At 41.9% G+C, this 27,557-nt stretch overlaps 1 protein-coding gene across 2 annotated transcripts; it reads left to right on the top strand.

The window, feature by feature from the left end:
- Positions 1–516: 516 nt before the first annotated feature.
- DENND6A (DENN domain containing 6A) lies at positions 517–26,002 on the top strand. 2 transcript variants are annotated; one of them, XM_033140971.1, is made up of 20 exons: positions 517–763; positions 4,743–4,781; positions 4,859–4,901; positions 8,503–8,615; positions 10,183–10,263; positions 10,959–11,064; positions 11,390–11,469; positions 12,337–12,399; positions 14,359–14,414; positions 15,285–15,407; positions 16,764–16,859; positions 17,813–17,907; positions 19,530–19,595; positions 19,707–19,771; positions 19,913–20,002; positions 21,341–21,394; positions 21,478–21,587; positions 22,498–22,600; positions 23,229–23,303; positions 24,936–26,002. In XM_033140971.1, exons 1-20 carry the CDS (start codon positions 569–571, stop codon positions 25,059–25,061), a joined length of 1,779 nt encoding a protein of 592 aa, XP_032996862.1. In that variant the 5' UTR covers positions 517–568; the 3' UTR covers positions 25,062–26,002. The 2 variants fall into 2 exon arrangements, with proteins under 2 accessions (XP_032996862.1, XP_032996864.1); XM_033140973.1 differs by lacking the exon at positions 517–763 and adding an exon at positions 4,096–4,130.
- Positions 26,003–27,557: the final 1,555 nt, after the last annotated feature.

Raw genomic sequence — 27,557 nt, 5'->3', positions numbered from 1 at the left:
AAATGCCATGACCTTAAAGTGCTTCCCAGCCTTACGCCAACAAAGTTGCTGTTTTAAAGGGCCTTGAGCTAAATATAACCGGAGAAGCGCCTGGAACGCTCTATGCCTGGGTAGAAAAGAGAGATTTGAAAGTATGCGTAGGAAAACTCCTTCCCCTGAGGGTCTGTACCACCAACCCAGTGAACATATCATATTCTTTGGAAGGGTTAAAAAAAAATCCTCGAAGAAGCTTCCTACACCCCCTCCAAAGACGTACTAAATACTCTCCCTCCTCCCTGCCGCCGCCAAGTGCTATTCTCCTCCCCTCTGCTTGTCTCCACCCCTATGATGTTCGTTTGGACTCTTCCACCTCCCTCTTCTCGGTCTGTTGTGGACGTTCCCATAGCGGAGCGGGAGGGGGGAGGTTAGGGGCGGCCGCGGCCCCAGAGACACGCGTCACGTGGCCCTTCCTTGGGGTTTCTGGCAGAACCGGCTGCACGGCGGCTTAAAGCGAGAGTGAGGGGGTATCCGGCAGCTGCTCGAGTGCCGGCGGCCCAGCGGCCGTTTCGGTGCGGCGCCGCCAATCGCCATGTCCCTGCGGAAGCCGGGCGATGGCGGCGGCGGAAGCGCGAGGCGGGCGGGCTCCCCGGAGGAGGCTCGGGAGCTCCCGGAATGCGCGCCGGGCGGGCGCCTGATGCCGCTGCTGCCTTGGGACCGCTTCTCGGCCTGGCTGCACTGCGTGTGCGTGGTGGGCTTCGACCTGGAGCTCGGGCAGGCGGTGGAGGTGAGCGGGGAAGGGACGGGGAAGCCCTAGGACCGCGTCCTCCGACCAGGAGAGATGCGGCGCGTTCTGGCTGCAGGTGGGGAGGAGGGAAGGCAAAGCCGGGGCTGGATTGTTTCCTTTGCCCGGGGGCTGACACGGGTCGTGGGAACGCCGCTCCCCGTGGATGGAGTGGAGACCTTCCCGGCATCTCCCCGGGGCGCTGCGGGTCGGTCTCCAGCTCCTTTGCTTTGTAGGCGGCTGTGTTTTGTGCCCGGCTGTCTTTGTTGATAAAGTGGCTCTTAATCGCTTTTTTGGTGCGTTTTGATTACAGTATTGCTATTCAGAATAATAGTACTGCTGCTTCCAGAGAAGAGGGTGTCTCTATTTCCCCCCCGTTTGCTGGTCTTGTTCCGCGTAATAACAGCAAAAGAAGACGAGTGTAACGTGTTTTGAAATGTGAGGAGTTTGGGCGGCTCTCCTTTTATCAGCTGCTGTTGCTCTCAAGAGCCTCTGCTTTCCTTGTCCACAGGCTCCGTTGTTTCCAAAGCGGGAAAGGAGGCTGCTTCATTAACGAAAGTGATAGCAAAAGAAATAAAATTTAAAAGAGCGCTCTTCAAGATTGGCTTGTTTGAGAAAAGTAGCTACTGTATTCCGCCCAGACTCCTTTCCCACGTACCTTTTTAGTCCAAGATTTGTTTTTCATGTATCAAATGTAATAAGTGACTGGAAGCAAAATACAAGGTTAATTGTGATATTTGGGTCTTATAATTTTCCTCATCAGTTCTCTTTAAAACTCGGTTATAAAAATTAGATAACTCTAAACCACCCTAACAGCTCTGTGAGGCAAGTTAAGCTTGGGAGACATGGGGTGGACATGTGCAAGCATTGAATCTTTCTGGATGGAATGATCCCGGTGCCTTTTTTCTCATGACCCAGTCAGTTTCGGGGCACACAGGAGGAAGAGAAAGGGGAGGCAAGTGAAATTCCTTGGGCTTCCACTGGTGGGGTGTGTTAGGAGAAGGCAGCCCAGGGTGATAAGCCCGAGGCTATACTTCATTGCTGAGGATCATTACAGTGTGAGCTTCATTGTAAAGGGCCATTACACAGTAGTCACAGCATCATAGTATATTGGTGTTTGTTCAGTGAGCCTGGAAAATGTAAAAGCTGTATCTGAACTCGGAAGTGAGGGGCAAGTCTGTTCTGCAATAGTTTTTGTTGGAGTTTGGTTCATATCCAGAGCACATAAGACGCTGTCATTCACAGTATCTACATGCACCCTGATCTTCAACTTTCATTGGCCTTCACCAATTTGTATTAACTAAGGGGGTGATTATTTATTTATTTAACTGTTTATAATCCACACTTAAATAAAATATATCAAGGCAGCTTACAATAAAAAAATAGAAGCGTAGAATTGTAGAGTTGGAAGGGACCCTGAGCATCATCTAGTCCAACTCCCTGCAATGCAGGACTGTGCAGCTGCCCCATACAGGAATCAAGCCTGCAACCTTGGTGGTATCAGCGCCATGATGTAACCAGCTGTGCTATCCAGCTACAATAAAGGCAGTCTATAAATATCCATAAAACACAATGAAACGTATCAATAAAACATCAGTAGATGTTGGCTGGTTAATTTTTTTTAAAAAAAATCATATTCTGAAGGCCTGTCTAAAGAGTACAATTGATAGAAGACTTCTGAAAGATGGTAGGGACGGAACCTGACACATTTTTTGAGGTAGGGAGTTCCGCAAGGCACATAAAAGACTTAGTTTCTAAGTGTGATTTGTGTTTTCTGAACTCCAGTCATGTTAAGATATACATAATAAATTACAGTTGGTCCCAAACTTTTCACTCTAGGGAGGAAATATCCTGTAAAATAATGGATTCTATAACTCTAATGTATTTGGAATAGTTTAAGTATGATAATCCAGTTTAACAAAATTGTGCGTGTCTTATCATAGACCACAGTCCCGAGTTCCAAATCTATTCATGTAGCAGCCCCCCCCCCCCGCCGCCGCCACAAAATAACTGATTAACTTAGGGCATTTTCATTTGTTTATTTTTTACCTCTTGCTAGCAGCGGCTGAAAGAGAAAGAACCTCCAGTTGTTTGTCTCCTCTTGAGGAAATTAGTGTGCAATGGTCATTGGAGTGTTAAATTTGAATCTAGAAAACCCAAGGTGTGTATTCCTGCCCAGCTATGAAGCTCGCTAGGTAACTTTGAAACAAGTCTATAATAACAGCAAGAAACAACAGAATGAGTAGCTTTGCAGTGGGTAAACTAGACTGGTTCCCTTCCAACTCTACCATTCTATGATTCTAGTAGTATTGTATATTTAAGAAATAAGAAATAACTAAAATATGATAAGTGCATATATGTCTCTCTGGCTCCTTGAAGGAATAGGTGATTCAAATAAACTAAATTAATGTGTTTCATACGGCAGAAATGTAAACCTGTGGCTGTATTCAAAAGTAAGTTTTAGATTCTTCAAACATTTTAAAAATGCACAGTGGCACTTTCCATTTAAATACTGATATCCTTTTAGATCTCTCTGTAGAATCGAAAGCTGACAAATTCCAAAGCAAACACACTTTTAGCCTCAGCTAGCCTATAAACATTCGGCACATTATCTTGAACTTCTTAAAATGATAATGTATGGTAAGCAGGGTAGAGGAAGTGGATGACCTTCCCCAACCACTGTGGGCAATTTTGACAGGTGGGTGCAGCCACTCACCTGTCAGTTACCTGATATCAGGTGAAGCTTTTTTCTTTGCCTGTGCTGTTTGAAATCAAACCATGCGGGCAAAAGGAACAAATTTTGCACATATTCCTGATCAGCTGATGGTCAGTTCCTGCAAACTCTGCTTCCTTTTGCCATTGCACTTTGAAATCACATTTCATGGGCAAAGGCACAGTGGTTTGTAGGTACAGAGAGTCAGCTGATCAGGAATGGCTGCAAACCCTGCAATCATTAGGTCTAGGGCAGGTGAGTGTCTAGCTAGGCTCATGGAATGGAAGTTCCCTAGAACTAATGTTAACTAATGAACATCCAAAAGACAAAACGCTTGCAAGCCATTATTCTGATCGGTAAACTGAAATCTTGTAATGCAATATGGTCTTTTTGGTTCAGTTTAGACTGTCTTTGTGTACATTCCAAACCTCCATAGTTTCAATCTCTTTGATGTTAATCCCTTCGTCCATTTCTAGATTGGTCTAAGTGATAGCTGAATCAGGCAAAAGGTTAATGGTAACCTCCAAAAAATTATTTATAACTATTGTTTTAAATCAGTTTACAAAGCATTTGTAGGACAGCACTAACCGCCATTGCCTTCTTTCAAGATCATGGAGAGCTATGGCTTGAGCAACTTGCAAATTAAGGAGGGAAATGGTAAGCGAGAGGGGAGTCTTCGGCACATTCCTGATCCCTAATCTGCAGTTAAGCTATAGCATGTATTATCAGTTGAAAGTACATCATAATATAAGAAAGATGTAAATGGATATAAGTGTAACAGGTTCAGCTCATCTGCACAGAGCTATAAATAGCTGGAAAGAGTCCTTTGTGTTCCAGGTAATACCATGTAATACCTCAGAAGGTAAGGCATTATGATTTATTAACAAAAATGGATGATATAAGCAGGAATGAACAAACCAAAAATGCTTGCAGGGAAATGCATGGAGTTTGTTCCTGATGTTCCCTGGATATCATTGCTGCCTTTATGTAATGGATTGGATTTTGAACTTTCCAAATGCTGTTTGCAGTGTAAAGTGAAGGGACTGATCAAGGAAAAAAAATCTATTGGATGTATGCAAACCCTTGCAAAGCTGCCATGAATAAACCCTGAAACCTCTAGATAGGGGCTACTGTCTAGAAGTGCATACCCTACCATTTATGAGAATATGTGGTCACAGGTATGCTTAGTGCATATAACTTTGCACAATTCGTAATGCTGGTAGATTGCACCATCTTTTTGTCGACCAATGCAAGTTTTATCATTTGCAGGTAATACATCCTCAACATGCAAAACTTACAGATAAAGAGGTGAGTAGAAGTTTTAAAATACATTTACGATGGCACTTTTCTCTTAACAAAATGTAACTTCTGTTTTTCTCCCCTAGAAAACCAATATTTGCTATTTGTCTTTCCCAGATTCCAATTCAGGTAATTATTTATTAGATATTCATGCTGTACACATATGAAAAATGAAATGCTTCTGTTAAGATAGAACTGTACTGTTAATAGCATTGTCATTCTCATTAATGTTCAATTTTTATTAAGTGAAAATGTAATGCATGTGATAGGAAAAAACTAAATACTTGTGTTTGTCCTACATGGAGAATTTAAATCAAGGCTGGCATAGCTGAGGGGTCTGAGTATTTGGCCCTTCAGGGTATCTGCAGGGCTTTGAATCCTTTGGATTCAAAGTTGCTGTGGCACTAACCCATTTCAGGAATTTCCACTAGCTGCCACCAGTAGCCGAACAGCCAGTGGTAGCTCTCTCAATGACGGGGTAAAGCAGCCATCAACATCCTGGGGTGGGGTGGGGTGGAAGGTTACGATTGCACTGTAGAACTGTACTGCTGTTGGCGAGGGGGACTCCAAAATTAAGCACTTTGAAGTCCCATTGATTTTAAACACCTGCTTAAATGTCTGAATGAAATCAGTGGGACTTCAAAGTGCTTACCTTTGACTGGATTACGTCCAGTATGTAGAAGGATTTGCAAGTGTTAAAGTGCTTTTGAGATATGAATTAATTAATGCAGTCTTATGCATAGGTATCAAATACATGATCAGCTCTGATCTTTCTTTTTGTTAAAAAAAAAGTAACAAAGTAAATTAAAACATTTCAAACTGGAGGCCCCACGGATAGGATTTGAAAAATAGCACCCAGTAGTGAACAGCATTTCCCCCCTTTATCACTTTGCAATATTCTGTGATATTTTCAGTGTTGTTGGTTTTGGGCAATTCAAGACCCATTGCATAACTAGGTGCTTACCTACAAGTACATTACAGGAAGCCAGCAACTTACGCACATTTCACTTGTGAACATTCAGCTTTATTATTATGCACATGGCAATTAAAAAAAATCGAGAAAAACTGGAAAAGGGGCAAGATTCTGGGAACAATGACTTTGACAATCCCACATGCCATTGCACCCAGTGTGTTTTGACCATACAGTGGTACCTTGGGTTACATACGCTTCAGGTTACATACTCCGCTAACCCAGAAATAACGCTTCAGGTTAAGCACAGAAATCATGCTCTGGCGGCGCAGAGACCTACCCATTTCTCAGGAGACGGATGAGAAATCTCTATGTGGGACAAGAAGCTACAGTTAGAACTGGATATGGAATAACTGATTGGTTCAAAATTGGGAAAGGAGTACGACAAGGCTGTATACATCTATGCTATTATTTCTTTCTAAGCAAATGGGCTAGAGGCCTATTTTGTCGTTGTTGTTTTTCTAAGCTGGGTTTCTTTTCTTTTTAGGAAAGGGTTAAGAGACACTGGCCTGCATAGGTCCTTCCATGATTTTGACCCTGGCCAAACCAAGAATTAACTTTGTATTTTATTTCACCTTGTGTAATCCTGCACTCTGTCACATGGAAAGTTTTCCTCTTTATAGTCTCTAAGCACTGAAGTTGCTTTTTGCCTTTAAATTGGATAATCAGTTCTTTGTGATGTAGTAGCCAGTTTGTATGATATTGCATTAACAATGTTCTGGGGAATCTTGATCAAATTACATGCAACTCTCCTATTCAATTTATTGTTGAATAGTTCTTTTAAGACACATTATTAGCTACAGCTTATTACACCAGTATTGCAATAAAAATCAGTTAGTTACAACTTGTGTTTCCCTTTAAAGTTGATTTCCCACCCCATGCATCAAGGTCTCTATGATGGGTCTTTAGCAGAACAATAACCTGTTTTGGATCAGCATTTTACTGAAGGAAGAAAAGAGCCTGGTTTGCTGCTGCTCTAATTTCTTAATATTGAGCTAATATTACAGTTAAATATTAACTGGAGAACCTTAGAGATGGAAATTTGACTATGAATATGGAATTTTGGGGATCAATATGTAGTGTGAATAATTGTAACCTTAAATGATGAGCTTTTGCTCTTATGTGTACATTTTTGTTGTGCCCTAGCTTTTTCCCCGAATATTAAAAAAAATCAAATGTATTTTTTAAAAAATGTCTGTACACATGCCCCATAGATTGCCCTGCCCACTGGATAAATAGTTCAAAGTCCAGCTCTTGTACTAAGATTGTGTGTGTGTGTGTGTATCCTTGCAGTTCTTAATCAATATCTTGTTTAGCTTAGCATTATCACTATATAAACCAGCAAGTACTTAATACTCTTTGTTCCGTTTCTGAAGTGTAGAGCATGGAAAACAGAATGGTCATTATACTGAGCCACTGGCAATAAGAGATGGGTGAAACAATCATGTTTTTTCGTAGAAGCTTAGACTGTTTATCTACTTCTGTTTTGTTTGTAATTACTCCATTATGGCATATCTGGTATAGCTCCAGCTCTGGCATATGAGATGCAAATTTGTTAGTATTTCCTAAACCTTGTTCGGGTGAAATATCTGCACCACTGGATCCACAGTTCTAAATTGCATGAATTTAAATATGGTGCTTCCTACAAAGTACTTTCCTGAAAGCTTTGGCTGCAGAGCGTGCAAGTATAGTTGCTTTAACACAGGGGTCAGCAAACTTTTTTGGGAGGGGTTCGGTTCACCATCCCCTAGTCCTTTTGACTGGCCGGGCTGCACGTGCACGGGGCGGAGGGGATGTGTCTCTCTCTCCCTCTCTCCCCCAGCCCTCCCCTCCCCCTGCCTACCTTCTCTGTTGCTCTGCCTGCGGTTGGGAGCCAGCGGCGGTGACGGCGCATCTCCTCTCCGTGCTAGCTTTCCCCGGGCGGGCGAGGAGGCCCAGGCCCCTTCCCTCCGCAGGGCGGGGAGAAGCCAGGAAGAGGGAGGGAGGAGGCACTGTCGCGGTGTGTGTGAGGGAGGGAGGAAATCATGAGAAAAATGGCACACTCCCCCCCCCCCAAATGGCAATCACGCTGATCCAAGCAGCGACTCCAGAACCGTCCGCAGGCCGGATCCAGAGGGCAATTGGGCCTGATCCGGTCCACGGACCTTAGTTTGCCAACCCCTGCTTTAACAGGTAATAATACCATGACAGCTCTCGACGATCCCCCTTTAAGCACAGAATGTAAGCCGGGCAATGGGACAGGAAGCCACACCACATTAATACTGCCTGTGAAAACTTTGCAGAACTAAGACAGGAGCTTTATCATGACTCATTTTCAACTATTCAAACCAGGGCTTGCAACTCGGTTTCCCCATTTCCTGTGGTTTGGACAGCAATGGTAGGAACCCTAGTACTTTTCAACCTCTAATGCATATTAGTGTAGACAGGCAGGAATAGACCCACTCTTGGACTAAGCATGTGTATTGTGTGTGCACTCCCTCTTTCTGCCAAGAGAGGAAAGTTAGAATTTGCAAAAACCATAGTATGCTGCTATATTAGTCTAATGGAGAAGCACAGCATCCTGCTTCAGCTGTCCCAGTATGGGTGCTCTCTCTGTCTTTCAAAACAAAACAGCACAGCTACAACACACCTCTGTCTTTCTCCTACTGATGCACTCTAGCTGCTGTTAGACACAAAAGTGACGGGACATTTCAGTAAATGTATTTATTGATTGTATTTACTTTGTGTGTGTGTGTGTGTGTCCCTTTCCTTTTGGCTTAGGTTGCCTTGGAGACACACAGTTTTGTTTTAGATTTCGACAGTCTTCTAGCAGAAAGCTTTCATGGCATTGTCTACTGGACCAGTTTGACAGAGACCTACCCATTTACTTGAAGGTTGGGAAAGTAGCTTATCTTCACTTGGCCAAACATTATACTGTAGTACTTTTCTATAACTTGCAATCAAGTATTGCACTGATAATTCATATTGAAATTGTGAGGTCCATTCTAAAACCCATTCTTCAAGAGGCACCACTCAGCAAATAGCTGGTGGTGTACTGAGTCATGTAACTTCTAGTGATCAACATACAGTGGTGCCCCGCTAGACGAATGCCTCGCTAGACGAAAAACTCGCTAGACGAAGGCATTCGTCTAGCGGAAGCCCGCCTCACAAGACGAATTTTTGAATGGGCTTGCCTCGCCTGCGGTTTGCATTGCCGCTTCGCTAGACAAAAATACTCGCAGAACGAACTATTTTCGTCTAGCGGGGCACCACTTTATTTCTGGTGGAATGGAAATATTAACTATTAAAGCATATTTAATCTTCTGCAAATACTTCCATCCTTTGGAAATTTGTTTTCAGTGTTCCTATGTACAGTTGTTTTCAAATGTTCCGTTTTGGGGAAACATTTACTTTGTCTGCCAAATAATTCCTGATTATTGCAGAGGAGTATCTATGGTGAACATTTAGTTGTGTATCAGTTGACCGTAAAGCAGCAATGGGGAACCTGTGATCCTCCAGACATTGCTGGACTCCAACTCCCGTTATCTCTGAGTATTGGTTATGTTGACTGGGGATAAAGGGCCACAGGTTTCCTATACATGCCCTAGAATACATTCAGCACATCCCTATGGTCAGAGCTGTCAACCTTTTTTTTTGCATTGGGAAACGACCATAGCTGTCAACTTTCCCTTTTTTTGCAATGGGAAACAGCACTGGAATAAGGGAATTTCCCTCAAAAAAGGGGAAAGTTGACAGCAATGCCCTATGGTTGCAAAATGCAGAGGGTTCCAGGAACACCAAGTTGTAAACCATTACTGTTTACTATTGGTAAGCTATTCAAGCCTTTAAGAGAATTTAAATCTCAGTACTTTGAATGATTAGTACCGGTATATTTATTTGAAAGTTTATTTTATTTTAAATATAGTTAGAATCACAGCTCAAGTTAGATGGAGGCATTTTTTTATTTCATAGCAGACTCCTTTCTGTGTTCAGTTGTAAAAATATAGCTAAACTATGCAGAGATTTTTTCAACAGTCTCGGAAAACATTTGCTTCTAAGTTATAACAATGGATTTTCTTACCTTTCATATTCAGATGAGTTGAAGACTCTTAAGTATTTTTACAGTGCCATATATAGCAGGCACCCCCAAACTCGGCCCTCCAGCTGTTTTGGGACTACAATTCCCATCATCCCTGACCACTGGTCCTGTTAGCTAGGGATGATGGGAGTTGTAGTCCCAAAACATCTGGTGGGCCGAGTTTGGGGATGCCTGATAGATAGCATTAAGCAAAATGAAATATGAAAACTGATTCTCTTATGGGGAGAAGGAGGTTTATTTTCATTTTATTTTTGTACATAATCTTAACTCATCCATAAAGTTGAAATATTGCTCAGAAAGTGTAAAGTATTATGGAATGTATTTGTTTTTTAAAAACAGTAAAGGTTTTGGTTTCTTTACAGAAGGATCCTGCATATTATTATGGTTATGTATATTTCAGACAAGTACAAGACAAAACCTTAAAAAGAGGCTACTTTCAGAAGGTAATCTAGTTTTGGAAAGAAATAAGTTCTGTTGAAATCATATAATGTGTTTAAGAATGAGAGGTGAATGCCCTTAGTCTTAGCTGTTAACTTTCAGACTAAAACCAGCATGCATAAATGCAAAGTAATATATCCAATGTACAGTCTTGGAGATAAGTAAGTAAAGGAATCATTGGATTGCAAATTGTGTGGTTGATTTGCTGGATTTACTGTTGACAATCTGGTTTATTTGCATATTTGGTTTTTGGCTCACCCACCACCAATGCAGTGAACAACATATTTAGTCTCTCCTTTTTAGATCTAGTTATGCACAAGTTTCCAAATGCACATTGGCAGAAAAACCTTGAACCCCCAGGGGGAAACACAGGGCAGGGGGATATTGCAACTTGACATGGGGAATTGGTAAACAGGGAGAGATTAGCACCCATCCCTGCTGATTCTTTGCTCAAAATCACAGTCTTCCCTGTTTGCCCCATGGACTTTCTCCATATTTAAGACATTGTCACATGATAGGTGTATCATGTAGGTTAGGAACAATGTTAGTGCTTGTAGCAGAATAAAAAAAACAACAGCTAACTATAGGCATTATAAATATAAGTATTTAGTGAGGAACTGATGCTTAATTTATAACTCTAAATACCAGTACTGGCTTGAGGAAAGATTAATTTCAGATTATTTTCTTTCTCCTATACTAGTCCTTGGTTCTGATCAGCAAGCTGCCTTATAGCCACATTTTTCACACTGTGCTTGGAAAAATTGCACCTGAATATTTTGAAAAAAACGAACCTTTCTTGGAAGCAGGTTGGTAATACTGTTGCAAATTAGGTAACTGCACATTTGTGCCATTCTGGGGTCCTTTTAAAGTTGCAGTGCACTATGAATATCTGACATTCAGGTGGGCGCAGGGGATGCAGCCAAGAAGATCAGGAGGTTGGAAGGTGTTTATTCATGCGTGGGTTGCCAGTTTGCCCGTTGATAAGCCATATGGCATAACAGAAGCTGTAGCCTTGGTCAGGGTGGGTTGTTGGTAGGTCTCATAAACCACAAATCTTAAGAGATATTTGTTAAAGGAGGGTTTGTTGTTGTTTTTACATGTAAATATTATTGCTTTATTATTATTTTTCAGCTTGTAGCGATATTGATCGATGGCCACCACCAGTCCCAGGAAAAACCTTAAATTTGCCTATTATGGGCATTGTAATGAAGGTAATGCTAAGCCTCTTCCCTTCTTGTTTGCTGTATGAATTCACGCTGTGGCTTTGTAACAATGCAATGAACATTTTTAAAAACCGTAGTCCCTGTATGTTTGCGTTGATTTTATGCTTGTGATGTTCACATAATGAGTAGGAGTAGAGGGTGTATTTGAATAGAAGGGATATGTACGAAAATTCTGGTATTCTTGAACCTGAATTTCTCCCCTCATATTTCGACTTGTCAGCATGTGTTTCTTTATTCTCCTGAAGTTGGATTATTTCAGTGGGAGCAATTTAAACATGTAATTTCCACTGACCTATTGAAATACATATTACTGAAGAGTATTTATTTCGATCAGGCCTGTAGCTGCACTCATGAAATGGACATTGTGTTAGTATTTACTTAATTTACTTCTGTGTTTTTTTTAAAATTAACTTCTCTGTTATTGCTCTTAAGTAATTAATAGTGCCTTCAGTATGTCTCCCTGTTTGCTCTTTGCATTATTTCTTTGAAGACTTCAGATGTTCACAAGGGCTAGTACTCATAGGTTGGGATGTCGAGATTGACAAAAGTATAGCTCTTGGTCATTTCAACCATTTAAAAACACCACCACCACAATGGTTTTTAGGGAATAATATTTTAGTTTGTTTGTTACAATGCTACACATTTTTGTGTTTTTATTTTGTAAACCACCCTGTGATCCCCGAATGAAGGGTCATAGCAAAATTTAATAAATAATAAATATTTGTACCAGTGTAAGTCTAGCTAAGTATTGCTTTCAGAAGTTGCTGGTGCCTCTATTAACTTGTCAGTTTAGCATATTAGGTTATTTGTATTATTCTTAATAATAAATGAAGCATATCGTATCTGTTTCCTAAGGTGCGGATTCCTACCTGCCATGACAATCCTGGAACAACCCAAGTAATACAGTCCACACAGCAGGTAGTGAATGATTCACCGGCCACTTAAATACTCCATCAAAACAAGGGGCTGACTGTCACATTTCATTTCCAGACCTCAAGTATAAGGGAATGTGTCTTCTGTAAATGAGGACTAGCTGTAGAGTTGCAAGTACAAAACTGTAGCATAGGAATTGGCAAGTGGAAATCTGCACAAATATTTTTTGCAGACATAGATTAGATTCCATAAGCTTTTCTGTCTGTTAAAGCTGAAGCATAGTAGAAGAAGAAGAAGAAGAGTTTGGATTTGATATCCCGCTTTTCACTACCCGAAGGAGTCTCAAAGCGGCTAACATTCTCCTTTCCCTTCCTCCCCCACAACAAACACTCTGTGAGGTGAGTGGGGCTGAGAGACTTCAGAGAAGTGTGACTAGCCCAAGGTCACCCAGCAGCTGCATGTGGAGGAGCGGAGACGCAAACCCGGTTCCCCAGATTACGAGTCTACCGCTCTTAACCACTACACCACACTGGCTCAACCACTACACTAGTACAGCTTGCCTCCAAGCCCTGTGTCTTACTTTAATCCTTAATACCGTAAGAAGTTATTTGAAGCCCCTTTAAAATATAAAATTCATATATTAACATATCATCCCTCCAGCACAGGCTTGGTCTGTAGCCCAGTGGCCAATTGCGGCACTCTAAGCCTCCCTATCCGGCTCTTATGACTCTTCCCATTCTCCTCCCTGGCCCTGTTGGGTTTTTTCCCCTTGCTCAAAAGTTTCATTGAACGCTGAGAAGGCTTTTGGCATGCCTGCACGGGAGATAAGAGAGATGTGTGGAGGAAGTAGCGTACTTTAGAAAAGTAAGGTGTGCTTTTCTACCATAACTGTAATGATTTAGAATGAGGGGTGAGTAGTTGAGGTAACCATGTTTGCTGACAATACCAAATTGTTCAGGTTAGTTAAACCAAAAAGGGATTGTGGAGAGCTCTAGAAGGATCACTCCAAACTGTGTCGGTGGGCCATAAAATGGCAAATAAAATGCAATGTAAGCAAGTATAAAGTGATGTACACTGGATTTTAAAAATGTTAATTGCACATATATATATGTTCATGGGTGGCGAATGACCAGTAACAAAACCTTGGGGTTTATAAGTAGATAGCCCATTGAAAAAGTTGACCCAGTGAGCAGCAGTTGTAAAACACCATTCGGAGTATGCATTGAAGTATTCACTGAGAAAAAAGTAACCCTGAGAATGTTAGTCAATGTAGGCAACAGACAGAGAAGTCCAACCCCCTTTACTCCAGATTGGGAGGATGGAATGAGCAGAGGTATCTTAATGCCCAGCTCTCCTGGCTAAGCCTCCTGCTAGCCACTGAACATTTAGGTGGGAAGTACCACGGGGAGCCGGCCAAAAGGCCCCAAATGGAGTGGGTCTGTGCCAGTCTACATGCTAACATGCTCCAGGCTGGCACAATGTTCTTACTGTCTGCCCCATGCCATGTGGTATAATGGTTAAGAGCGGTAGACTTGTAATCTGGGGAACCGGGTTCGCGTCTCCGCTCCTCCACATGCAGCTGCTGGGTGACCTTGGGCTAGTCACACTTCTTTGAAGTCTCTCAGCCCCACTCACCTCACAGAGTGTTTGTTGTGGGGGAGGAAGGGAAAGGAGAATATTAGCCGCTTTGAGACTCCTTCGGGTAGTGACAAAGCGGGATATCAAATCCAAACTCCTCCTCTTCTTCTTCTTCTTCCTCTTCCTCCCAAGCTGCCATGAATGGTAGACTGTGGATGTAGCAAGGTCCCTGATGCTCCATAAAGCCCTGCTGGCTGGGGTGGGTGGGTAGGTAGGTGAGGGAAGCTTAAGACAGCAGGGCCAATCGAGACTTTTGCGATATACTTAGTAAGAGAGTTTGTCATCATTTTAAAAGTAGCACAATACACCTGGCCTTTTATCGCATGATCTGCTAATTTGACCAAAAGCTTTTTGTTTTGCTTTTAGACGGACACACAGGTCTCCATTGCATTGCCTACTGTCCATGAAGTTGATCTCTTCAGGTAAAAACTGAAAGGCATATTGGCTTAATCTTTCTGAAGTCCTGAAGCTATTGTACCCCATCAAAGAGAGTTTCAAACATAAGCGAGGTGTTGTTGGTAATCTAGAGCATACAAAAGGAGGGGATTGTTTATAAACGTTGTGACAATTAATTTAACTGTATTATTAATATGCCTGCAAATACGTATACACTTACCTGGGAGTAAGTCTCATTTAATCCGGTGGGGCTTATTTATGAGGAGATAGGTTATGTTGGCACTCTCAGTCTCTCTGTTGAGTGCATTGAGAGCACAGGTGTTCATTACTCTCTTAATATAAGCTCTGCCATTTCTCAGGGATACAGTTTGCAAGAGTGTAAAGGGAGAGAGTACTCATATTCTTCTTGCCACTGGGCCACACTCCTGCAGCCCTGTCCATATACCTTAGCACCTTTATGGTTTCTTTATAGCAGAAACAAAACAAAAAAATCCTTCCAGTAGCACCTTAGAGACCAACTAAGTTTGTTCTTGGTATGAGCTTTCGTGTGCATGCACACTTCTTCAAATTCTTTGTAGCAGGAAATAATTATGTATTTGGCCACCACATGACCTGGCCAAAGCTGGACAACTGTAGTTGTATGGCCTCTGGCTGTAGATCTACCCACACTTTATATTTGTGGTTTTCCTGTCCCTCCCTTTTTACACCCTTCAATAAGCCTCAACGGCCAGGCATATCTAAGACTCTCAAGATGGTTGTGAGCCAAGGTCACATTTTCAGTTGCACGTTTCTCCCCGCCTCTCTTTTTTGCTTTTCTTTTTCTTTGCTCCCGCTCTCTCTGCTATAAGTAGAGAGCGAGAAGGGGAAAAAAGACTATTCTTGTAAATCTGTTTCAGATGTTTCTTGCCAGTGTTCTTTCACATCCAGATGCTATGGGAGCTCGTGTTGTTAGGGGAACCGCTTGTTGTCATGGCACCATCACCATCAGAGTCTTCAGAAACCGTGTTGGCACTTGTAAGGTAAACATATGGAGGAGTCGAAAAAGCTGCATGACTGTGATCTCACCATGAGTCACAGAATGTGAAGGCTCTAGCAGAATCCTAGGAATGGCTTGGTTTTCATTAAAAACGACAACACCCCTGCGAAACTGAAGAAAAGTTTTGAAAAGCATGCAAAACCTTAATACTTTTAGGGTTTTTTATTGCTGATAGTTTGAGAAGAGTCTTCGCTGGCCTTCCAGCCTCACCCTCTGCCTTTTTAGTGACCCAGAATGGTTCTTGTTTTCCAAGGCACTTAAAAGTAAACCACAAATTGTGCAAACCCCAAACTTTCAGGAAACACCTGCTACCTTACTTGCACAAGCTGATGTAATTTGCATTATCTTTTAAGCATGGAATGTGGATTACAATAATAATAATTACAGTGAATTTTTCTGGGAAGTTAATATTATCAAATGCTACAAAATAAAGAGTGATATCCAACATTGTGTGATTGGAAGTGCAGGACTTTCCTCCACGTATGCCCCCAAAATTATTCTTGAGCATTCCCCCAACCCTCCAGACCAGATTTATGGGGCATTGGGGGTGTCTACATGGGGAAGGAGAGGAAGGAAGTACTGTTGTGCAAGCAGAAATCTGTTCTCCCTGTGGATAGACACAATTGGATGTCAGAAGGACATGGATTGTGTTTCACCACCAGTATTGGATGGAACTGATCCCATGTACCAGGGCTTAAGCCTCTCTGAAACCAGTAGGACAGATTACCATAACTTCAATTGGTGGAGACTTGGAGTTAATCCCCTAAAGCTTTCGTTGATGTCATTTTAATTTTAAACAAATACCTTTATTTCAAAGTATTATTGAAAATAAGTGAGGTTTTCGAAGCAGCTTACAAGCACTTCGAAAATAGAATTAAATTAATAGCAAGTAGGACTCAGGACAAAATCTTTTAGTGTGGAGCATTCCTGTTCAGGGTTTCAGCACACTAGCTGTGCTTTTTTCTTGTGACACTCCATTCATCCCTCCCCCAGCACTCATTTAGTCTGCTGATACTTCTAAGTAGTATGCTGTTTTGGCCACATAAGGATCCACATTGGGAAAATACGTTTTCTTTTAGGATAAGGTTAACAGTTCAGCAGCATGTATTTTGAAAGACAGTAGTAAAATAGCAACAACATAGCAAAAATTATCTGTAAGAATCCAAGAGAGTAAAATAGCTTTCATTTTTCACCAGTTTTCACCTAATGGACAATGTCAGCACCAAGCTGACATCCCTGGGTAGGTCTCCAACTGATCAACCAGAGTAATCTACAGAGTAAATTTATAATATTCTCTCTCTCCATTCACACACTTTTCTTTTGTGTGTTTGTTTCACAGCTGTATCTCACCTCTGAAGTACTATAGTGATTTTAGGCCTTATTTTACAATACATGACAGTGAATTCAAGGAATATACCACTCGTACTCAGACCCCGTAAGTAAAATGGATTATACAGTTTTGATATTTAGACTCATCATTTAATCATAATTCTTGATACGTGTGGACTTGGGGCCTCAGCCTAGGAAGCTTTAACAAAAGCCCCGCCCTTCAGTTTTGTAACAGTGCAGGCCACAGTCAACTGTTTTAATTGAGTCTCATGTTGAGAGATGGAAAATAGAAAGCAGCTGATGTTTTGATATATTCCAGTATATAGAGTTTCAACTTGTACTAATACAAATTCTGATTACAGGACTGTCAAGACATCCTCCTAGTCAGAATAAACATTTCTTAAATCCAGTAAGATCCTATATGGCAATAATAGGAAAAATAACATCTAAGAGTGAGAATTGCAAGGGACTCTAGAAATAAATTCTTGGAAAACAGGTTGCCCCTTAACACAATATTGTCAAGAAAATAATGACCTCCGATAAAAACAGATTCAAGTAAGTTTTGTCTTTCTTTTTTAAAAGAAGCATTGTAATTTTACGTTATGTCATATTTTCTTGTAGAATATTGTGGACCTGAATGGTTCCCCCCCCCCTTGAGCTGCTTTGCTGATTACTCTTAATAATTGTCAAATGATTATATATATTTAAAATAAATAAATTTGCAGTTGGGGACCAGCTTAAAAAAAGAAAAGAAAGATCCTATATGGTGTACCAGAATTCCTATGTATGGGTGGCATTCAACTAAGTTTTACCCAGAATAGACCTATTGAAATTAATGGAAATTAATTAATTAGTCCTTCCTCTTCCCCCTTGCACCAATGAAAGGAGCTTTCCTCTTCATGAAAAGGCTATTGTAGATCCAAGCCTTAGTCTTCAGTTCATCACAAGGCTACTGTTGGTGTTTTCTACAACAGACTATCCAGACTGCTTCTCTGGAATGTGGTTACTTTAAATCTATGCAGAGGTTATTGATCTTATTGATAATCCTCCATATTTCAGGCCTTCTGTCATATTAGGAGTGACGAATCCATTTTTTGCTAAAACTCTGCAACACTGGCCACACATCATCCGAATAGGAGATATTAAACTGTCAGGTAATTTTTTTTAATTGACTGAACATTTCTTCTGCAGTGTATAGAGTATTACAAGTTACTGTCTTTCCTCCTTTAGCTTAGTTAAATGTGAACAAAATATGAAATAATAGGGGCATTATTGTTAAGAAGTAGAGAGGTGATTTCGATTTAAACTATAGGCTGGTTTTGCCTCTTCAGTTGACTTAAGTCACTTTATAGATTAGACTTTGCAAAAACTGAACTGGAATAGGTATAAGTAGTGATAAGAAAAAATATGCAAAGTAATGTCTTTCATAACGTATTTCCAACTTCTTTGAAAAGTGATGAAGTGTACATTTAAACCACCAAAACTCTACATCAAGCTGAATAAATATGTTCTCACCAAGGGCTTGGAGGCCATCCTTATTCGTTATTCTCTCCCGGAATTTCCCGAGCTGTCATCCTGGGATCAAGATAAAATTCATGACTGGATTCTAGCTAAAGACAAAGCTATGGACTTGGCACGGTCCAAGTCAGCCCACCTCTCAATGTGGTTCCCTAGAGTGAAGGCCGTAAGATCATTCACCGGTTACTTGAGTGACCTGACGGAGCCTGCATTAAGAAGAGCTTTCTCTATGGCCTGCTTCCATACCCGACCCATGGCCTTCCTCTAGTCTAGGGTATACACCTTAAGATCCCTATTGATCAGCGCCTCTGCCCCTGCAACATGAAAGAGATAGAGGACCTTTTACATTTCTTTTTTCAGTGTCCCCTATACGATTTAATAAGACCCAAACTTCTTTTCCTGATCCCGTCCTCCATTATAACTAAGGATGACTGCCTGAAATTTTTATTAGTAGACGCAAACCCCCAAGTCTCACATGGAGTGGCCATTTTTATTCTGCAGGCATTGAAACTCAGGGTTCCCTTGACAGGGTGTGCGACTTGGATCAGGACCATCATCACTGTCCTCATTTTGTTTTAGTTCAACCTTTTGAGCCTATTCCACATTTCTATTTGCTTGGTATCGATTAGTAATTTTAGAGAATCGGCCTCAGGTGTTTTAGATATTAGCTCTATCTGTTTTATTGTAATTTAAGTTTTATTATGCCATGCTATGTCTGCAGCTCAGTGCGACTTATGTACAGTGGAACCCCGGATTGCGGAAGTTTGAGTTAAGAACGCTCGCAACCCAGAAGCGTTTCCGGAGCGCACGCGACTCGCGTGCGACCCCCGGATGCGCAGGACGTTTCTGCGCACTTCACGCATGCGCAGAAGTGCTCAAATTGTGGTACTTCCGGGGTTTTTCTTGGGGGGGGGGCGTTCGTGTTACGCACGCCCGTGCTACGTAGCATGATCCAAAATGGATCGTGTGCGTAACACGGAGTACCGCTGTACTCTGTTGTTTGTATTCGGTACTGTTTGTTTTTGTCTGTTGGGTTTATGCTATGGCTAAACACTAATGCAATAAAGAATTTGACTTTGAATATGTTTTCATCTATGAAAATATTTTGTAAGCTTGGCTGTTTACAAAATTGTATTAAACTTACGTTTTACATGGTTACACCAAAAGATGTGCAAGAACCTCTTGGATGAGCATGCCCAGGGCTCTTCAGATCTTAGTATCTGACTGATATACTCACAGTGTCTCTTCATTTTGGCAGGTGAAGTACCAAAGCAGGTGAAAGTGAAAAAGCTAAAGAACTTAAAGACTTTGGATTCTAAGCCTGGTAATGTTTCATCACTATAACCAACATTTGCAGAATAACCTATATTTGCAGAATATTGTTATGGGTCAAAACCAGACGACAATCCCATGGTGGTTGTTTTTTCCCCCCTAGGTGTTTATACATCTTATAAGTCATACTTGAACAAAGATGAAGAAATCATAAAACAGTTACAAAAGGTAATTTCAGACTTGTAGTTGAACTACTATATGAATGCACCCATAGTGTAAAGTCTGTTAAATATTATAGATACCCTTATCAACAGTGCATTGCTATAGCTTGTGGTTTTCAAGTTGTTTACTGTGATTGCCTTTTTTTAGGGAGTACAGCAGAAGCGTCCCGGAGAAGCTCAAAGCATAATCCTTCGTCGTTATTTTTTGGAACTGACCCAGAGCTTCATTATTCCTCTAGTAAGCTGCTATGTCTATGACACTTCTATACTGAACAATGAACATTACAAAAGCTTTGTACCGTATATCGCGGCGTATAAGACGACTTTTTAAGCCCGAAAAATCTTCTCTAAAGTCGGGGGTCGTCTTGTACGCCGGCAACATCATTGACGTGATGTGGAGTTCCGCCCCACCACTGGCTGCGTGTGTGCGTGCGCCGCCTCAGCCGCCGTGTGCTTGGCTGGCAAGCGCGGAGATCGCCTGTCCAGCGCGGGGGAGGCTCTCCCCGCCGCTGCCGCCGCCTCAGCCGCCATGGAGGCCGCTGTGCGCTTGGGCGGCAAGCGCGGAGATCGCCTGTGCAGCGCGGGGGAGGCTCTCCCCGCTGCTGCCGCCGCCTCAGCCGCCATGGAGGCCGCTGTGCGCTTGGGCGGCAAGCGCGGAGATCGCCTGTGCAGCGCGGGGGAAGCTCTCCCCGCCGCTGCCGCCGCCTCAGCAGCCATGGAGGCCGCTGTGCGCTTGGGCGGCAAGCGCGGAGATCGCCTGTGCAGCGCGGGGGAAGCTCTCCCCGCCGCTGCCGCTGCCTCAGCAGCCATGGAGGCCGCTGTGAGATCGCCTGTGCGGCGCAGGGGAAGCTCTCCCCGCCGCTCCAGCCACCACCGCCACCTCAGCCACCATGGAGCCCGGGCTGGGTGAGTATACCCCAAACTCTTTTTTCACATGAAAAGTTGGGGGGTCGTCTTATACGCCGAGTCGCCTTATACGCCGCGATATACGGTAATCTAAACCTTTAAGATGCTAGAACAGGGGTCCCCAAACTAAGGTCCGTGGGCTGGATACGGCCCGAGCGTGCCAATTATCCACCCCGCCCCACCCCCCGCCTACTCTTACTGGCACGGCACGGCTGCCCATCTCTGGGTCGGCGGAGTGCCAGAAATAGCTTATATGCATGCGTCATTTCCGGTGCACTTCCGGGTCGGAGGCCCGTGCGCATGTGCACGAGCTATTTCCGGCGCTCTGCCAACCTGGAAGAGCGCTGGAAATGACGCATGCACACAAGCTATTTCTGGCGCTCCGTCGACCCGGAAGTGTGCCATAAATAGCGTGTGTGCGCGCATATGGGTGCGCACTCCCCCACCCTCCAGCCTGCTGCACGATTGGCGCCAGAGGAACTGGCCCGAGGTTGGGTAAGTTTGCCGACCCCTGTGCTAGAATAAAGGAAATAATTTGAACAGTAGTCACAATGGGTTCTGAGGCCATCTTTTGAACAGCCGTCAGAAAGCGCTTAAGAAATGTAATTATATGGATTTGCCAAAAACAGAGATTCAACATCATTATTTTTGTGTCTATTTGTTGTTCTAGGAACGATACGTAGCAAGCCTGATGCCTCTGCAAAAGAGCATATCACCTTGGAAGGTGAAAATACATTGATAACCTAAATATTCATTTTGTGAACAGCTGCCAGCTTGTGTTTGCTTATAGCTGTGTTTCCCTCATAGAGCCCACCACCGTTGAAGCCATTCAACCAAGAGGAATTTATGAAAACTCTTGAGAAAGCAGGGCCTCAGCTCACCTCAAGATTAAAAGGAGATTGGATAGGACTCTACAGGTAATGCTGTTTTATACCTTGACTATTGCTAAGATTACAGCGTGAGAGACATCCAAATTTCATGTTAAAAATATATTGGAAGCAGCGAAACAACAAACAAACAAACCCTTGTCTCTAATGCTAACCGAACTGCTTTGTAAAATAATGTTATGGTTGTTGCCCCTTTTCTCTTACAGGAATTCCTAAATCTGTTTAATTTGTTTTTCACATTAATAGAGTCTTAATATATCGGTTGTGGATTAATGTATCAGTTGTGGACTTTCATGACTAATTGATCAACAGTTGGCTACCAGGCTAAGTTCAAAGTGTTTGTACTGATGTACAAAGCCTTATGTATTGTTTATCTTTTTAAATTGCTTGTTTTGTGGGAAGCAGTTTATAAATGAAATAATAAACAAACCTTTTTGAGATGAAGCAAGAAGAATAGTATACAGTATTCCAAGTGTGGTTGCACTATAGATTTGTATAATGGCATTATGATAGTGATATATGCATGGATTTCATTTCTACATTACTATTATTATTATTATTCATTGCGTTTATATAACGCCCTATACCCAGAGGTCTCAGGGCGGTTCACAGAAAAAAATCACAACATATAAATCAGAATAAAAACAACCACCCACTAACACTCCCCCATGCAGAGAACTGTCCATTTAAACCTACTCTCTGCTGCCTACTTCACCAGTACCTAATCCATAGTTGAACTGCTCCTCTTATTCCATAACTGTTAACCTCACTCAGGAGTCTTTAGTGAGATACCTTGTCAAAAGCTTTTTGAAAGCCAAAGTATGTTATGTCAACTAGATCACCTCTAGCCCCCATATGCTTGGCAGAGCAACTTTGTAACTTTGATTTCGAAGTGTCACCTTGTTCCACTAGTAGAACTAATTTCCCCTTTGTCTTAAAGGCATTTTTTGAAATCTTACAACTTTGACGGTTGGTTCAGGACTCGGCGGAAAGAAATGACACAGAAGCTGGAGGCATTGCACTTAGAAGCGCTATGTAATGAGGTCAGAAAAAACTGCTTTGCTTTAAGCTTTTTCTTCCTTGTCTTCTCTGTAGAAATAAACAGCGTAATATGCCCTTGAAAACCCAATTTAAATCATATGGCCAGTGTGCGCATTTCCACACTTCATTTGCCCTGTGCCTAGAAAGCATGGGCCCCAAGCAGTTTTCCCCTTGCCCTACTCCTTTCCCAGGGAAAACCTACTATTTCACTCTAAATTATGAGCAAGCTGGAGAAAACCCAAATACCTGTTTGCTCCGATGGAGCACTAAGGCACAGTTTCCCCTGGGAAAAGTAGTGGAACAAGAGGAAGTGTGGATAAGCCCTGGTTGGAGTAGCATTTGTTAATGGCTGGAATCCAAAGGGCTATGCATATGCTCCCTTATGTACATTGGGTCTTTTCAGCTGCACTCTTCTAACTTGAGTTCTTTGTGCCCTCTGAAATTCTCTCTCCAAAGTCAAGGGACCCTTGGGAGATCAGCACTCCCTTAGGTACAGGGGCTACCACTCAATAAAGTGGGCATTGAAGACATTTCCTAAAGCTCCAATAATGAAAGCCGCCCCCCCCCCCCCGGTGCTGTCATTGTAAAGAAATTAACTGAATCTGATTTTTGAACATATTCTTCTGATAGGATTTGCTTTTCTGGAGTCAGAAGCATACTGAAGTGGAAACAGTGGATTTAGTTTTGAAATTAAAGGATAAAATGGTAGGTAGACAAATTGGTGGGTAAATGTATTCAACGTACTATTCGTCCATTATCAGTGCTTCGTGTTATGTCTCATTCTTACTAGTCTAGTCAAGTATCTTCTACTCCCTCAGAGTTTGAATTCACTAATGAGAGGTTTCCATCTCCCCCCAGACTCATTGTTTAGCTTGTACTTGTCATACTGGACCCGTCCCCAAGACCTGCTGGAATGCTCAATCACCTCATGTTTTGAGTACTGTTATTATTAGGAGGAAGAGTAGTGATTTTAAAGAAGCTTCATTATTTGGCTTCTCTAGGAGAAAGGACAAAGCTACAGAGCAGGATTATCAAGCCTCTCTAAAGGCCCAACATAATTCTTCATCTTCAATCACAAGGATACTCAGGAGATTGAAAAGAGACAGATTCTCAGTCCTACGGGAAGAGCTAGTCTTACCTGACTTCTGCCTTAACTGGGCAATGGAAATAGCTCATAATTAAGATACTACGACCTCCTCTGTCAGAAAACATTTAACGTGAATGTTCTTCCTCTTTTTATCAGAAGAAAACCTGCACAGCAGCCAGTGTGATCCTAGGGAAATCCAGTGCACAGCTATTGTTTTCTGTGCATGCTCTCCACTCCTGACCAGAAAAGGGTGGGAGGTAGCAGGTTGAGCACTGATAAGCTTTCTCTGCTGAGTTTCTTGGCTAGACTGGAAGGATGTGAGTTACAACAGTCCATATCCTAGGTTCATTCTCTCTCTCATTTAGCACTGTTACTCCTTTTTTATTGCTGGCTTTGTCATATGTCTACTTAAGCCCCCCTTTTTGAGGTGGCTTCCTTGCATTTTCTCCATGGGCATACTTGTTGCTTTCCAGCAGAGCTAGGTAGCCATTCCTCTGGTAGCTTGCATTATAAAGGTACATCACTACTGTACTTCCAACATTTCCCTACCTGCAGCTTTACTTTAAATTGAAGAAAGTTGCTTGCAGAATATGCTTTCTTGATAGTAAAATCCCTCTGGTGGTCGCATGTAGTTACTGAAGAGAACTGCATTTACAAACATTCTTAAGAGAATACTTTGTAGTTGTGTTTTCCATTAAATTTTATTTAAAACTGCTATCACTTCTGTTCAGTGTGAGAGACCACTTCAACCAAAGGTTGATTTTAAATAAGAACATAGCACGTTTCCTTATATCAAGTCAGACCATTGGTCTGTCTAGCTCAATATTGGGCGCACTGACCAGCTGTGGCTCTGCAGCATTTCGGAGAGGAATCTTTACCCAGCCCTACCTGGACATGCCAGGGATTGAACCTGTGACCTTCTGTATGCAAATTCTCCCTTAAAAATTGGAAGAGTGTTGAAATTTTATCTGTAAACAAAAAGCAAAATCAACAGATGGCAACCAAGAGTATGCCCCAAGAGAATGTTCCAGCTTCTTGGCGAGCTCAGCTTGAATGAATCCTGAATGTACTGAGGCCCTTTTAGTCTGAAATACACATGAGCCACTTGGTTTCTCTGTTTGGATGCTTGCACTAATATTTAGCCAATGGATTTTCGATTCTTCTGTCATGCTTGTTTTCATAAATGCTGACTTCTTATGGATTCTTTTAAGATGACCATGGATTTTTAATTGCAATTTCTGTGGTTATAGGCTGATGGAGAAAACTTACCTGTGAAACCAGGCACTGTGGAAAAGTTACAGATGCACATTGATTCAATTATTCTTGCACTGCCAGAAGATTTACAGGGTATACTCATCAAAACGGGCTCAACGTGACTAACTGGACTTTTATGCAGCCATATGTACCACATTGCACATTTGAAAGGTGTAAAGGCACTTGCAAAGAACAGTGGACGTGCAAAGTATATGGTACTGGAAACAGACTATGTTAATACTTAAAACATTATTTTAAACAGCCCCTTAGGTTCAACTTGAATATGGAAGGAACTGATTTTTTTTTTTTTGGCATACGTTTAAAATTAAGTGCTCTTACTGAACATCTGCATGCATCTTAAACTTCCACAATGCAGTGCAGACACTGCAGAGCTTCTAAAATGGGTGCTGATCTGCCCAATTGTATTAAACTCAGGGGAAGCAATATTCCTGTTGGTTTCAATGACTTATCACACTTAATGGAATAGCTAGTAGCTGTCCAGTGAGTACTTTGTCTTGATATTTTACTTCCTATTAAGATCTCAAATGCTAGTCTACTAAATATTATAATTCAGTTCAGTTATTACAGAGCTGATGGCCAAACCTGAATTCATTTATTCAATTTATACCCTGCCTTTCCTTCAATGAGCTCAAGGCACTGTATATCATTCCCCACCCTCGATGCCAATTTTACCCTCACAGCAACCTTTTGAAGTAGACTGCGCTGAAAGATAAGTGACTGGTTGAGGGTCAGTGAGAATCATTGCCGAGTGAACATTTGACCCCAGATCTTTCCAGTCCTAGTCCATTACTAACCACTACTACACCACCCTGGCTCTCAGACTGGTTTAACAATTGGGATCACCCCTGTAGTATTGAACACTCCTCCATTTTCCTTCTGTTAGGTCCATGTATCTTTTCCCCACATTCCCAGTTACAGTAATTGGAGGCTGCTCTAGTATTTCAACAGGGAAAACGGGGGTTGCTGCTTATCATAGTTTGCAGGGTGTATTGATTTTAAATCAAGGCAGTACAAATCCCGATTTAAATCAGCAAGAAAAAAAGGTGGTTTAAATCATTCTCATGGGTAAATCTTAGTATTTCCTAAATAATGGTGCAAATCTCACCACTGGGGCCCTACTAATTTATAACTAAATTAGTATTTATACTTTTTCATTCTTGCAACCAGGCCTTGCATATTTTGCCTCACTACATATAGTTTGTATGCTTTCCTTCTTCAACCTTTTAAAATATTTGCATATAGATTCTTTCTTGCACTTGGCACCCATGACAGTTTGTGAGGTTAAGTTTGGGAGTATAGGAAACTGAACACTGGACAATTGTCTTATCTTCACTCCAGTGTTGCTCCTTTCTGCTTCACTATTGCTTTTGCCAAGCCCTATCCTCACAGAATCAAACAAAAGTAACAATCAAAAACTGAAATGCCCATGACTGATACAACAGAAGTAACTTGGCAAAGTGTAGGTGGAACATAAATATTAATATCTGATAAATTCCAATTAGTTCATACATAGAAAAACCGCCTTTAATTCAATGGATCTGGTATAGGAATATATTCATTTACAGTGTAACTTTTAGAGCCAACATGCTTATATTGAGGTTATTTAATATTAACCTATTTGGTATTTTAGAGATTTTGTATTTACATTTTTAAAATTCAATTTCACATTTGAAAAAACAGATGGGGAATTGAGCTTTTGGAAAGCAAAACTGAAACTAAAAATTGCTTTTTTAATCCACTTCGGTTGTGTCCCCACCCAGGACTAAAACCTGACTCATTCTTAGTTTTGAGGCAGTCTGTGATTAGAGGTAACCATAGTCTATGCAGTTCAGATATTACAGCAGCTTGAGCTTATTTTAAACTATGGAAAGGAACATGGAAGCCCAGGGAAGAGGAGCACACAGACCTGTGATGGTCCTCCCTCTCACATCAGCTCTGTGACATCTGAATCAAATGACTTGCGATTACAGTGTGTAATAGTGAATTTACTACCTATCAGATCACAGATCTGTCTCTAGAATATAAAACTAGTGGTGCCCCACCTTTTAAAAAAAAACATACCGTATATACTTGAGTATAAGCCTAGTTTTTCAGCACACTTTTTGTGCTTTAAAAGCTGCCCTCGGCTTATACTCAAGTCAACCATTCCTTAAGAAGTGTGCAAGAACGGTGGTTCTTTACTCTCCCCAGGCAGCTTGTTCCATTCCTGAACTGCTCACATAAATGCAAACTCTAGACCCCAGAAGACAGAAAGCTTATCAGTTAAGGAAGTATTAAAACCCCACAGGTGCTCACTTTCCCTGGCTCCTGCTTAAACAGGACAGGATCCCAGCCTTCTCTGTATAACACAAGGGAACATTGCGCTGTGAGTTAAAACACAGAGCCCTAGGGCTTGCTGATCAGAAGAATGGCGGTTCGAAACCCTGCGACGGGGTGAGCTCCACAGCAGCAAAGGAGGAAGAGGAAGGAGCAGCCCAAAGGGCTGCTTTGGGCTGCTCATTCCTTCTCTACCACAGTGGCAAAGGTGGACCGGCTTATACTTGAGTCAATAAGCTTTCCCACATTTTTGTAGGGAAATTAGGTGCCTCGGCTTATAT

This window comes from Lacerta agilis, chromosome 2 (assembly GCF_009819535.1).
Source record: "Lacerta agilis isolate rLacAgi1 chromosome 2, rLacAgi1.pri, whole genome shotgun sequence".
NCBI lineage: Eukaryota > Metazoa > Chordata > Lepidosauria > Squamata > Lacertidae > Lacerta > Lacerta agilis.
Note: the sequence above shows the minus strand (reverse complement) of the source record. Positions and strands in the feature narration are given on the sequence as shown.

Bases quoted from the DNA above. Each gene is read 5' to 3' on its own strand.
- DENND6A (XM_033140971.1), top strand. From the start codon at position 569: ATGTCCCTGCGGAAGCCGGGCGATGGCGGCGGCGGAAGCGCGAGGCGG. The intron at 11,470-12,336 runs GTAATGCTAAGC...CTGTTTCCTAAG, and splicing joins TTATGGGCATTGTAATGAAG to GTGCGGATTCCTACCTGCCA. The intron at 16,860-17,812 runs GTAAGTAAAATG...TCCATATTTCAG, and splicing joins ACCACTCGTACTCAGACCCC to GCCTTCTGTCATATTAGGAG.